Genomic DNA, 13653 nt, shown 5'->3' with positions numbered 1-13653 from the left:
ACTATGCAGGGAATGGGTGTAAATAAAAAAAAAATTACTTGTGCATCTCTGAATTCTGAACATGTTGAGAATGGTATTTTGATTGTCTCTGTATTGGAAAAAGTAATCTGAACGGCAGGGTTATACACCAGATTGCATTCTGTGGGAGTAATTGTGTGCACCTGTTTTCATATGTTGCTGAAATATTACTGGGCTTGTAGTTTTAGTATTTAAAGCTTAATGTCACAGTAGACTCATTATAGAAACAGTATACAAAGCATCAGGAAATCCTAAGAGGAAGCTAAAAGAATTAGATGACTTCCACTCAATCGTACATGCTTGAGCACTTCCTTGATAGAAGTGAGAGAACAAAAGTATCGGGATCCTTTACATGAAAGGAGGAAAGCTGTGGTCTAAATTTAAGATGATTACAAAAGAGACTGCTTTAGACTTTTGAAAATCCAGTCACTTATCAAATACTGTTGCAAAATGTGTTTTTATAACAGGTAAACTGAACAAAACTTGTTTTCCCTAACAAATAAGAAATTTCAACTGTTAAATAATGCAGGGCATTTTTAGGCCTTCTTTTCTGAAAGACTTGATTGACAGTGAGGCAATGCAAACCATTTTCTAAGAAGCAATGTGATTTCTTGTGACATCTACGCTCAAGTGTCAGATTCCTATGAGATGGTTTTGTGTAAGAGAGCAGAACCTGTGACTGAGCCAGTACAACTGTGGTCTGCAAAGAAAGGAAACTTCACAATGCATGGCATTTATAACCTGAAAAGTGTTCCAAACAAACCTCTTGACTTTGGTAACCTTATTGCCATAATTTTCTGAAGACTTTTTGTAAAATACCTTTTCATAATGTTATGTATAACTGGAACTCTTGCACATGTTTTATCTTATTTGCTATGTTGGCTGAAAAAGTAACCACAGTGGAGTATGAAAAAAGTTCTGCCTTGGGGAAAAAAAAAAAAAGCTAACCATGTTAGTAAATGGCATTTGTTAGTTAGGTACAAAGCAGAATATGGATTGAAGAGGTTGTTGTTTACCCTCATGAGTCACCTCAAAATTATAAAGAGGAAACTTACTCTTTTAATTAAAATTAAATAGCATACTTAGATTGTGCCAAAATAGTTTTGAGAGCACCTAAACTGTTGTTTTTTCTTTTTTTTTTTAAAAAAAAAAAAAAAGTTAAATTTTACTCTTTTGGCCTTCAGTACTTCAGTGGTATATTAGGTATAGAATGCCCCTAGTGATTGGTAACAGCTTTCTGGAGCAGCTTCTAAAACTGATTGCTGTACAGGGAAAATTACAGTTCAAGGTAACCAATATCACTATCTACGTTCATCCGCATTTAAAAATGATCTCATTTAGGGCTGAAATTCAGTGTTCTGGATTAGATTTCAGATAGAGCTAGGTGTTCAGCTTCCCTCCTCCCCATCTTGAAGCAGCTGTGACTGTTGCAATTAAGCATAGATGTCATCTTTCCAGCTTCAGGGAAAGAGCAATAGGGAGGATGGTGTTAGCAACATCCTTAATATCCAAGGTAGCTCTTGGAGAGCAGCAGAGAGGAAATTATCAACCCTGGGGAAGAAAAAAGCAGGCAGTGACTTCTTACCATCCTTTTGAGAACATCCTTGAGACAAGGACAGTAACTTGCCCAGAAAACGAGTACTTTGTGGGAGATTGAGTAGTTTTGGATGGGAGAAAGAAGGCAATTGAGTACTGGAGAGTAGCTTGATTTGTTTGTCTTCGGTGTAAGGTTCCTCTGATGGGGGATTATAAAATCAATAGAAAAGGCTTAAGGAAGCTAAAGATCGGTTACTGGAGGAGAGGACAAATGAGTATTGATAGTAGGAGTAGGCAACATGAGGTAAATATGATGGATTTTAACAAATAACTTCGATAGAATTAGCGCAGTTTATCCCTTCAGTCCCGAAGATTTAAGCAGCTGAAAAAAACAAACATCCTAATCTTAGGACTCTTAGAACTTACCTCCCTGTCTGAATCAGATTGTCCATCTAGACATGTTCTGCATTGTTCTTTCCTCTATAAATCACTGGAACAGAATTCAGAAATTAAGGTGATTTCAATTAGAGTAAAGCAACTGCCTAGGGAGAAGCTTTTGAAACTGCTTTCAGCATCATATAGAGAAATGAAGCACAAGACTACTCTGAAGCACTTGCAAAATACGGTAGTATAGATTCAGATAAGTCATAGCCAGAGTAGTGATCTAGTTTAATCTGTAATTCGGTATGGCTATGCTACAAAAGCCTGCCTTTTGTTATGTACTGTTAGATAAACAGTAAATGTCATGTGACAGGATAGAATGGCATGATACTATAAAGGCAGTACCATAGGTAACAAGAATTTTTCAAATAATGCATTATAAGACAGGTGTGAGTCAACCCTGCACAACACTGAGCCTTAACTATCCAATATAACTTATTTGCAGCTTATTTGGTGTTACAATGTTAATTAGCTTTACAAACATCAAGAATTTGGAATTTATGTGCTATGTGTTCTTACCCATTCCAACAGAGCTTCCAGAACAGGTTACTGAAATGATATGAAAGCGGTATGGATGTTAGATACCAGGTTGTAAACTGCAAAACAGTAGGCTGTACAATGTAGTCCGTGTTATTCAACTGTGCGTTTTCATCAGATAACTGTAGTTACAATAGTTTAAATTTATGTCCTGGGAAAGGAATCCTAAGGAGATTACTGCAATTATTACTACTACAATTTTTATGTATAATAGCTCCTATCCCGTTAGGAGTGGTTCATAAAAAGTTCTTAATTTTTTTTTCCACAAACAATAACAATATAAGACAAATCAATTAAAATCCTCTTTTACTTGCTTCTGTAGTCTAACCACTACTATCCCAGCTGAAACTGAACTTCTCTGCATTCACTATGCAGAGAAATGATCGAGTTGAGAAGCATCTGTGTAGATAAGTGCTAGTGATCCTTATGCAAGAAATACATTGAGACAAACAACTTTTTTCTTGCATTAATCCCAAAATGTCCCTGTGAAGCTCTAGTCACAGATACTGCGTGATAGTACTCATAAAGGTTACTCTGGAGTCAACATTAAAATAGAAAAGTTCCGGTTTGTGCTGCCTTTACTCACATAACTTCTGATTACATTTTAACAATCTAGCATGTATTGACAGAAATACATTGTTCAATTAAGTTTTACCTGAATATATTTTCTTAGGACAAAAAGTCAGCTTTGGCTCCTTATCGGTAACTGGAGATACTACCACTGTGTAGACGTCCCCACAAGGTATCTCAGTGATATCACAGTAACTTCGCCCAGAGCTAGGGGTACAGGTGAAATTGCCTTTTGACCCACGTAAATCAGTATTGTAGCTCTTTGCTTCTGCAGAAGCTCGCCAGTACACCCGGATACCGTTATTGCCAATTCTGTACAGCTTCACTCCAGAAGGACAGCAAGCACCTAATAGGATATTCAATGTATCAATAACCTTATTTGTAAATCCACAATACTTTATAGTGCATTTATACCATGTGACATGATTACTACCACACTAAATACCAGCATTTCAATGAGCAATTAGCATTTAGCAGAAAGCCAGAATAATATTGAATAGGGATGAAAATGTTCTATCAGACTCATATTATAGAGCTGGAATTTGGTACTTGTTCTATACATGGGAATATTGTTGCTCTTGCCTGTCTCGTGGAGGCTCTAGGGCTACCTAGAAAGGTAAGGATCCTTTTGTGGACTCCAGATTTTAATTATGCTCTAGCATAATTAAGTATTTGGTTCTGGAATGCTGTTATTAAAACTTCTTTATATAGCCCCTGATAACAGTTAAAAGACCAGGGGTTGAATGATATGTGAAATTAATCCACAGTGCATTTATGTAAAAGAGGGAACTGCAAGTGTATTAACTATTTGTTGAATTTCAGCTTCGCTATTTGTACGAGAGGAACGCTACACCAAGTTGTATAGTAGGTCTTCCCAATTGCTTTTATTATTTACGTACTGGAAGAGTATCCTTGATATGTGCAACTGGATGTCAAACCAGTTTCACTGATTGCTCTCAGTGAAACTGTATAGGTGGTGCCACATGAGATGCATCCCAGGAGACAGTAGGTTTGGAGAGTGTGACATTTTGCCCATCCTTTGGAAGACTCCAGCACTGTTACATATGTCTGAGCACCCATCCCAGCAGACCAGCTGATGTTCGTTACAGACTGTGTCACTTGAGTCAGTGTCAGGTCATTAGGGCAACAAGGAGCTTAAAAAGGGAAAAAAATAAAATTGTTTTCTGCTTTTTATTTGTAGAACTGAAATAATTGAGGCATTGCTACTACGGTATTACATGTTGAAGAGTGAAGCAATGAAAGCTTGCATACTTTTCAGGCAAGTATTAGCATAGTGAAAAACAGTCTCAGGCTGTACCTATGGTTTGTTCAAGCAGTGTCCATCTCTACCCATCAAGTCATATGACTCAGTCTAGCTCTGTCTCTTTTTAAGTCTTCCTCCTTGACAAAATAAAATGACTGTTAACAGACAAACTGCCTGCTAAAAATTGACACTGGCTTACATTTATCCCACAACTGTGCCTGGGAATTATCTGGGCAAACAATATAGGACAAAACCGTGCTAACAAATTAATAGCAGGAAGGGTGGTAAGGTGCACTTTAATCTGTTCTTCAGACTGTTCCAGTTGTTGGGGTGGACACCACCTTATTGCTTCTCCTGGCAGTATTAAAAGTCAAAATGTTGACAAGGAGTTTATGCACTATATTAGTGGATGATGTTACTATAGTAGTTAGCTGTGACAAATGATAACTGATTGCACTCATATTTCTCAGTATCAGTCAAATGCCCTTCTCTTTCTCTCTCCCTCACACACATTTAAGCAGAAGACATCCAGCAACAGAAAATATAATTTACACATGTGGTAATTTAAAAAGTTAAAATATAAACAAAGTAGAAATATTTTAATGTCAAGATGCTAAATATTTTACAATTCCCACTTACCTGTCTCTAAAGGAACGCTGTAGCTGGGTAAGCTCTGTCCAACGGGTGACCTTGCAATAGCACTAACAGAGAAAGCTGATCCACAGGGAAGATTAACTAGGGTACAGAAATTTCCAGAGCTTGTGCAATGCCAAAGTCCAGCTTCTCCTCGTGCAGTTACAGTATATGTAGCTTCTTCATTGTTAGACTGCCAATGCACAGTGACTACAGAAAGAGCCTCCTTTGAGATATTTTTAATTTCAGGACTGCAGGGAGCTGAAAAGTTTCACAGTAACAGCTATTAAACAGTGTTTATGCATACTAAATCAGTTACACATGAAAATTACCTTCCAGTGAGAACTGACAAACTACTTCTGAGAAGTATATAATCCTTAAAGAGTTGCTTCTGGTGAGAAATTAGAACTTGTGAGAGAAAGAGCAATGTAAGTATTTTGCATAGAAAAACAGACTAATTTTAAATCTGAGTTTCAAAAACTTGGAGCATTGAGTAGCTTTCAGTCCAACCCCTTTTAAAGTCCCCAATTACAATATATTTCTAAATATTTCCAGCAGGCTTTTTCATTTGGGTTAGTTATAGTACCTTAGCACTCCCTCTATTAATTCTTTTCATCCATTAATCACTGCAGCCTAATTATTTCTAAAGGAAAATCAGAAAGATCATAATACCTGTTGCCACATATTTAGATGTGCATGATGTGTTGCTGCCCCTGGCCTCGCTGAATGAGTAAACAGTGATGTTGTAGAGGGTGTTGCAGCGCAGAGCAGACAAGGTGCAGGCCGGGGCGGTGTCGTTGCAGAGCACAGCACTGCTCCCCTCAGCAGCTTTTGTCTCGTACAGTTCAGCACCGCGGACAGGAGCCCAGGTCACCTCCACAGTGTCACTTGTCACCAGCACAGCGTGGAAGTCACTGGGGCAGCAAGGTGCTGGGAGAGGCAAGAAAGAGGTGGAAACTTCAGCAGGAACAGAGACCGGGCATTAAACTGAACAGTGTTGTGTTGTTTACCTCTGTGCTTCATATCTTAAATCTCTAGAAGTGTTTTATTTTGTGCAAATTGAATACCATTAATTCCAGACTTACTTTTTGAATTACTTCCATATCCCTCCTTTAATGGAGGGCATTCTAATGCAACACATATTTATATATATATAGAATTATGTATGTCCTTGATTTAAAATTCCAAGTAACTCTAGTAACATTAAAGTAAGTCCAACAATGTTCTTCACATTTAAATTGTTATTTTTAGTTTTCCAAATATGAAAACCATCTCTAAAGAAGTTTACACTTTTGTACATCCTTCTCAAGGCAACAGAAAAAAAATCCAGGACTACACTTCAAATGTCATCCCAGGACTGTGTGTTGTTCATACGTTCCTGTCTAATGTTTGTAGAACATAAAGCTATCTTCAAGTTTGTAAGTATGTTGCATTTGACTAGTTAAGTTAAAATCAACTGCAATGTGAAGTGGTTATTTTTCTCTGCCAGCTTCTGTGTGTTTTGTCCCCAAATTGAATAAAAACAGTTCAAGTCATTATCTCGCAAAAACCAAAACCAAACAAACGAAAAGTCCAGTCAGCTCTATCATAAATACAGTTAACGGATCCAAAATGAATTTGCAAGAATATATTAATACTTACCAGTGGTGTAATTGAATACATCGCCTAAAGGACTCTGCCCTGCCTTGTTGTATGCAAAGACGCTAATGAAGTAGGTGAAACCGCAGTCTGATTGGAAATGGCATTGAGTATGTGATGTGTTGCAGTGCACTTCCAAGCCATCGTCACTCTTCACAAAAACCACATAATAATGGCCAAAATTGACACTAGACCATGATACCAACAAGTTGCCAGGTTCATCCTCTTCAATTGATATATTTCCTGGGGCACAAGGGACTGAAAAAAAAAAAAAGGAATTGTCATCAAAATATTTTAAAGTTATACTTTATGGAAAAAAAAAAAAGTAAAATCGGGAATACAGGAATATACAGAATTATCCTACTCAGCTTGAACATTTATCATTGTCTTGATCAAAAAAAGCAACTCATACCTCTTTACAGAGGATGCTTCTTACGTTTAGATGAAAAGTGAGTATGATTTTTACAGAAAAAAAAACAGATTTTACCTTTATCCCTTACATAAAAGAGACCTGCTTGAGCCCCCATGAAGAAAAAGAGACACTAGTCGGTATTTGAAAAGGAATTGGCACGTTCTGTGCTCACAAATAGCAGTTTTGGATGAATACATGAATAATATCTTGAATAACCATCGACATCCAGAAACCTTTATGTGAAAACTCTTTATATACTGGTATGAAACTCCCTGACTCTGTCTGACATAGAAGAATCTTTTGCTCAGCTTTCGTTTCTGGTATCATACCAAAATTTCACAATAAACTTCTAACTCCATGTATGTTTGTTTGTTTCCTCAAATAACATTTTTCTTTCCTCTCCTGGTTCAAAAAGTATAGCTTGCTGCTACTAGAACATAAATGATCTAATTGAAGCAATGTTGGTTGAGAAGATTACAGCCAACAGCTTAAAAGTGTCTCTTGCTAAAGGCTTTCATCCCATTAGAACTACTTTTGAGTTACTCACAGGGGTGATCTCTAACTGATACGGTGAGAGGTCAGAATGAGACAAGTAACATTAAATAAATCAGTAAATAAAGCTCTGTCCTTAAGGTAGCACATAACAAAAATGGTTTAGGTTTTGTTTATGTGAGCCATTCATCTAACAGATCAGGAAGCACAAATCTCTGACATGGCAGTGGTGCTCAGTAGCTGAGGCTAGCAGTCTTTTGTACTGACAAAGCTGCAACCTGCAAACAGCCTGTGACTATCTGAATTCAGTTCCATGGCACCATTTAGCTGGGAGTGGTTATTTGTTAACCTGCTTTCTAAGTTGCAACTGAATCTAGCCTAGAGCAGTTCTCAGCCTAAAGCCAGTTCTCCGTGCTATTTCCTCACAGACTTTTCCCAGTCTATTTGGAGCAGATCTGTTATACCTTAGATTAGTTTTACACTCAGAAAATTGACTTTAGAACAAGTACTTCTGGGAGGAGGAAAATGCAGGCTTATTGTTTCAGCTAACAATATGTATACTGATGCAAGTTTCTCACAGAAATATGAAGAAAATTTAGGCTATTATCCCCTTAGTACAAAAGTATATGGTATAGTTCATGTGCAGAGTTCAGAAGCAGAAACAACTAATTGAGAATCATGAATTGTATCGGACTAGCATTTGAAGTTAAAGAAATGTATGTTAAAATGCCATAAGCTATGTAAGAATCAATGATTCACATACTAGTTTTTAAGCTTACTGCATCAGTAGGTTTACTGGATCCAGCATCATTATGTGCTGTGACAGAAACAGAATATTCAGATCCACACTGGAGTGGCAGTACCATGCAGGAGGCAGAAGATGTGTTACAATTCAGTTTCAGGAGTCCACTGGAGGCTGTCACAGTGTAAGTTAGAGCTCCTTCTGCTGGCATCCAAGAAACAACAGCTCTTAAAGCACCGCTATTGAAAACTACTTGAACATCCACTGGCGCCTGAGGACCTATGGCATATCAGTTAGGAATAATTGTAAGTACAACTTTGCGTACGGCCTACAGACATTAAGTTTTTCAGAACTTGCAAATGAAGTACAATTTTTTGTGGTGCACACCTTACCCTTGTTCATAGTAAAGTTGCAACATAATTTTCTAAATAAATGATTCTGTTTGTACGCTGACATAAAGCTTTCTGTTGAAATTCCTTGCCTTATTTGAACGCTTGCTGTTGACAGTTAGAAAAATCCCCCAAACAGTTTAAGCTTGTGTAATCCTTACCTAGGCCTGTAAATCTTCAGTGGTAGTTAATGGCATGTTTGCCTCAGTAATGCTCATTAGACATAGCCACACCATCATCTGGTTTCCAGGAAGTTTGAGATGGACTAAGATTTACATGTTCTGAAAATCTACCCAATATATCTTTGAAAAACATAACACAGTGAAGTCATACACACACAAACACTTCTTCGTATATCCTTTTCTTTTTTTTTAATGCTTACTTAGTTTTAGAAAATAAAATTTCTTACTTGTTCTTTGGTTGTATGTGAAATCATCTCCAGGAAGCCCATTGGCATTCCAGGCATATGCCTTGATAGTATAGAGAGTTCCTGGATCTAAATTTGTAAATACGAAGGAAGTATTGGTGGTGTTCTGCTTCAGCATTCTGCCCAAACCATCCGATCTCATCAGGGACACAGAGAATCCAGCTGCCATATACACAGCTTTCCAGCTCACTGCAATGGAGTCACAGCTCGGGGAACTAACAGACAGAACTGGAGCAGCCAGGACTGTTGAGAAAGAACATCAATTCAGCTTGCAGTTAGCTAGTAATACTGTTCGGAAGGTCCAAATTCCAGGTGAATATACAGAATACAAAATCAACAAATTATTAAAACAACAACAGGAAGACAAAATAGTGCAAATTTGACAGAGTAAATCAGGAAACTGATTTGGTTTATCTATTATGTAACAGGTTTTGTAAAGTGAAAGCAACTCATACACATTGTATGAAAGTAGTGTGTGCAGAAGAATGAAAATCACTAAGAAGATACTGTATTTCCCATCATTTAAGTTTTGCATTGTCTTATTTTTACTTTTTTTTTATGTATTCTGTTATCTCAAGATGTGTCTTTGGTTAAAATAAAATCAGTATATTCATACAGACTCTATTAAAACTTCTCTATTAAACATTTAACTTAATGTCACAAAGCAAACCACCAAGTCAGACCTATGTCCTGCTCATTAAGTTAGAGACAGACAAATTCTAGTCCTCAAAAACTGCAAGGAGAGTATGCTCAATACAATTTAAAATACAAAATTATAATAAGTGGTACCGGTACATTTCTGGGTTACACTGTTTCTTTTTTGTTCCATATATATATATATATAAAAAAAAAATATATATATATATATATATGTTATACTATATATATTTAAGCTAGGATGCTTCCATGAGTGCTTTATAGTATAATATTAAAGAATTTGAAATAAAAATAAAGTCCACCTGTTTTTGCTTTTCTGAAAAGTGAAGGCTGGCTTTTTCCTCCTGCATTTATAGATCTGATAGTGATTCTGTACGAGGTGGCAGGTTTCAATCCCATAACTGTACCCGGTGGATTTGTGACTATAGTTTCAATGCAGGAATCTCCATCTTGTGCAGACAGTAGATAACTTGTAGCTCCAGGTACCGCTCTCCATTCCACTGTGATACTGTTGCTAAGTTTTGAGTAAGCTTGATTGATAACAGGTATGTCTGGAGCTAAAACAGAAATAACAGGAGATGTGCTGACACTGGGGTACTTAGCCCTCTAAAACAGTGTGCTCTGAACATTGCACGAAGACTGATCAGAACAAATGGTCTACACTTTCTATTAATGTTTTAATTTTATTATTCAATTTAAACGAAGTTAAATAGTACAGTGTATTTACTTTTGTTTCAGGAAATAAAACATTTTTCAGTGCATGCTGAATGACTACTGAAAACTGTGTAATATTTCGGTACTCTTATGAGACTTGCTACTGGTGTGACACACATTTGTCTTTCAAGGGTGAAAGACTGCATCAATTAGATTGATAGGTACTGTTTGGGATGATGTGGCTTTCTAGGGTTTTCTTATTACACAGGTCTGCTTGTCTTTCCCACAGTTTCTCTGGACAACTTTTTCCAGTGTTTGACAACCCTCACAATATAAAACTGTTTTCTCCTCTTCATATGGAATTTGTGTCTGAATTTGTGCCCACTGTCTCTTGTCCTGTTATGGGTGCTTCTGAGAAGTTTGGTTCCCTCATTCTTTCCCATCAAGCAAATATATGCAGATTGCTGAGATCCTCCCTGAGCCTTTTCTTCTCAAAGCTGAACAGTCACAACTCTTTCAGCCTCTCCTCATATGAAAGACATTACATATATCAAAGGCAAATGATTCTGCACTAAGTCTAAAACAAGTGTAAATGAACATTAACAAAACGTGTAATTTTCAGGTATTCTAGATCATTTTTAATCTTCCAATTAAGATATTCAGTACTCCTGAAATCAGTATTGAAATGGGGGACATCAGTATGCTCCTTGAGGCAAAATTACTTGTAGCAATGCAGCTAATTTGGGATTTCCGAGATGGCAGAAAATATTAGGCATAGGTGTACAACCCTTGAGCATTATCTCCACACTCTTAGACCCAAGCATTCTCATTTAGTTGTAGGCATACATCTTCTTTTGCCCCCTTTTAAAAATGGTAACATATATTCTATATCATGATACCTATGGAACATCTTTCTCTGTCTTTCTCTGTCTTTGGGCAAATTGTCAGCTACTGCACTATGATCTTATTTTTCCTTATAATAAATTATCTTCATAAGCAACTCATTAAAAAATATGTGCAGGAAACCCTTATGAAAATCTAAGGGAGTTGCTTGCCCAAAGGTCAAGTAGACAATATATAGCATATGATTTATATCAGAAATAAATTATAGACCGTGAGTCATTAACATCCGTTCTTGGATAACTAATCTATCACTAGAGGGGTTTTGTATTTATTGGGATAAACACTGCTACTTTTTAATTTTGATGCTTAATTTTTAAGTATTTTAAAAACCAAATTTCAACAGAATGTTTCTCAATTACATTTCAGCGGTGAGATAAAAAAGGAAATTTGTTTATGCAGATTCTGCATTATCCATCAATGACTTTACGCTACAAGTCCTTTTGCAAATGAAACAAAAATATAATTTATCAGCATTAGTACCAAAAAATGTATCCAGCTTCACATCAGCATTTGTAATGAGAAAGTAGATGATTTGGAAAGCTGCAGTCTGAGTGAGCTGTGTGTGGCAGTTTAGGGAAACATGCATGAAAAAAGAAGAGGGGAAAATGAGCTAATCATGCTACTACTGAACTTGGTATGAGGACCAACAAAAGGCTTCAACAGGAACGGCAGCTATTCCCTACAGGTACAATAAACACCAGGGATGAAATTCCAGTGCTACAGAAGTCAATGGAAATCATATTTCATGTAGGTTCTCTTACTAACCTGTTGACTGCATAATCTGTGTTTCAGCCAGAATAATTCCATTCATGTCAATGGCTTCTGCTTGTATAACATAAACAGTATTGGGAATTAATGAAGTTAGCGTGCCTGTAAATGTAATACCACTGAAATGAGCCTGTAAAGAATGGCCCACAGTATTCACAGCTGTAGCTGTGATTCTGTAGGTAAAGGCTCCTGAAAACTTGGGCCATCTGAGATAAATGCTTCTTGATGTCACATCATATATAGACATAGAGAAACCTAAAAAACAAACAAACAAACAACAACAACAACAAAACAGAAAGAAAGAAAAAAAAAACACAATCAGAAAAACATTTCAGTAAATCCAACTCTAGCAAGAAAATCAGTAAATCTCACTCTTGCTCTAACAAGACTCTAACAGTTCAGTATATGCAGAAACATGTACTATCATCCTTCTTAGAAAATGAATCGATTCTGAAAGCATTCCTTGTAGTCTTGCATTCCTCATATTTTAATCTAGTTAATACATGTATGCATGCTTAAGACACTAGGAGCTCTTGGCACAAAATGTGAGATTGTAAGAAGTATAAAATGCCATGAAATATTAAAAACGTTTAGTGCTTAGGAGATAATACCAATGTCATGGTATAAGTGGCCTGTGAGAATCTTTGTGCAAGTGTTCAACAGAATTGGGGCTCTTCAAAATGAGATTTCAAGTTTATAAAGATATCAACATAGATTTTTTATTTTTATTTTTTTGAAACTCAATCAAACTTGAAAACATTTTTGTTTATAAAACTGTGAAAACAGTACTTATTATAAATCAGAAACTTGTTTGTTCTCTTCAGACCCATTCAAAAATAAGCATGCACAAACAAAATGCCATTTTGAAGATTTACCTGTGCTAGATGAAAAAACCTGAAAAGGAAGATGTAAAAAATTAGAAATACGAAGTGAAATATCTTACTTGGGAAATTCAAAAACTCCTGATAGTACTAGTAACAGCTTAAAACATTACACTTTTTAGCACAAAGCTACTGATGTGATGTATTTGTTCCAATTCTTTAAGCGCAGATGGTTTGTGCAACCAGTGAGATTTGGTACAGATGTGCAGATTGCATTACTTCATTTTCCTCTCTGAATCTGCCTGTTGAGTTAGTGTTCACTTGCTGAAAGACTTTGAAAGGACCCTAAAATACTGTTTTATGTTTGACACTTATTTTTAAAACCTAGCCAGTCGCTTGTAAATATTTGCATAAGGGTAACAGTAACAAAGTATGAATGTGGAAGCTATTTGATAGTCTCTATCAAATAGCTTTTAGCTTTTAGTTTACCTTTATAAAGAGCACAGTATCATTCTAGAAAATAATTTGAAAGAAAATCAGTTGCACTCACCATTTCTAGGCTGTTGTAAACCAGTCCAAGGAAAACTAATGACCGACTTTTTAAGCCGCACATCGTGACAGAACTTTGCTCCAGGCTTCGCATCTGGATGAGCTCAAGCCGATGCCTGCGATGAGTGGAAATACTTCACAGCGGCTCTGCGGCCACAGGAGCTTTACTCACAGGGTGAGGGCAGGCTGCCTTAGCTTGGGC

General features: G+C 36.6%; 1 protein-coding gene across 1 annotated transcript; it reads right to left on the bottom strand.

Moving 5' to 3' along the window:
• Nucleotides 1-2006: 2006 nt before the first annotated feature.
• FNDC7 (fibronectin type III domain containing 7) lies at nt 2007-13525 on the bottom strand. The gene is made up of 13 exons (XM_032192564.1): nt 13453-13525; nt 12957-12975; nt 12079-12336; nt 10059-10313; nt 9082-9342; nt 8305-8562; nt 6641-6895; nt 5672-5929; nt 5006-5260; nt 4002-4256; nt 3188-3448; nt 2515-2544; nt 2007-2044 (listed from the first exon to the last, which is right to left on the bottom strand). The coding sequence occupies exons 1-13, from the start codon at nt 13513-13515 to the stop codon at nt 2007-2009; spliced, it is 2466 nt and encodes an 821-aa protein (XP_032048455.1). The 5' UTR covers nt 13516-13525.
• Between the last annotated feature and the right edge of the window lie 128 nt (nt 13526-13653).

This window comes from Aythya fuligula, chromosome 8 (genome assembly GCF_009819795.1).
Source record: "Aythya fuligula isolate bAytFul2 chromosome 8, bAytFul2.pri, whole genome shotgun sequence".
Lineage (NCBI taxonomy): Eukaryota > Metazoa > Chordata > Aves > Anseriformes > Anatidae > Aythya > Aythya fuligula.
Note: the sequence above shows the minus strand (reverse complement) of the source record. Positions and strands in the feature narration are given on the sequence as shown.

Excerpts from the sequence above, each read along its gene's own strand:
- FNDC7 (XM_032192564.1), bottom strand. The coding sequence starts at position 13,515 with ATGTGCGGCTTAAAAAGTCGGTCATTAGTTTTCCTTGGACTGGTTTAC. Across the intron at positions 8,563-9,081 it reads CACATACAACCAAAGAACAA|GTCCTCAGGCGCCAGTGGAT; the intron begins GTAAGAAATTTT and ends GATATGCCATAG. Across the intron at positions 6,896-8,304 it reads TGCAGTAAGCTTAAAAACTA|TCCCTTGTGCCCCAGGAAAT; the intron begins GTATGTGAATCA and ends TTTTTTTTTCAG.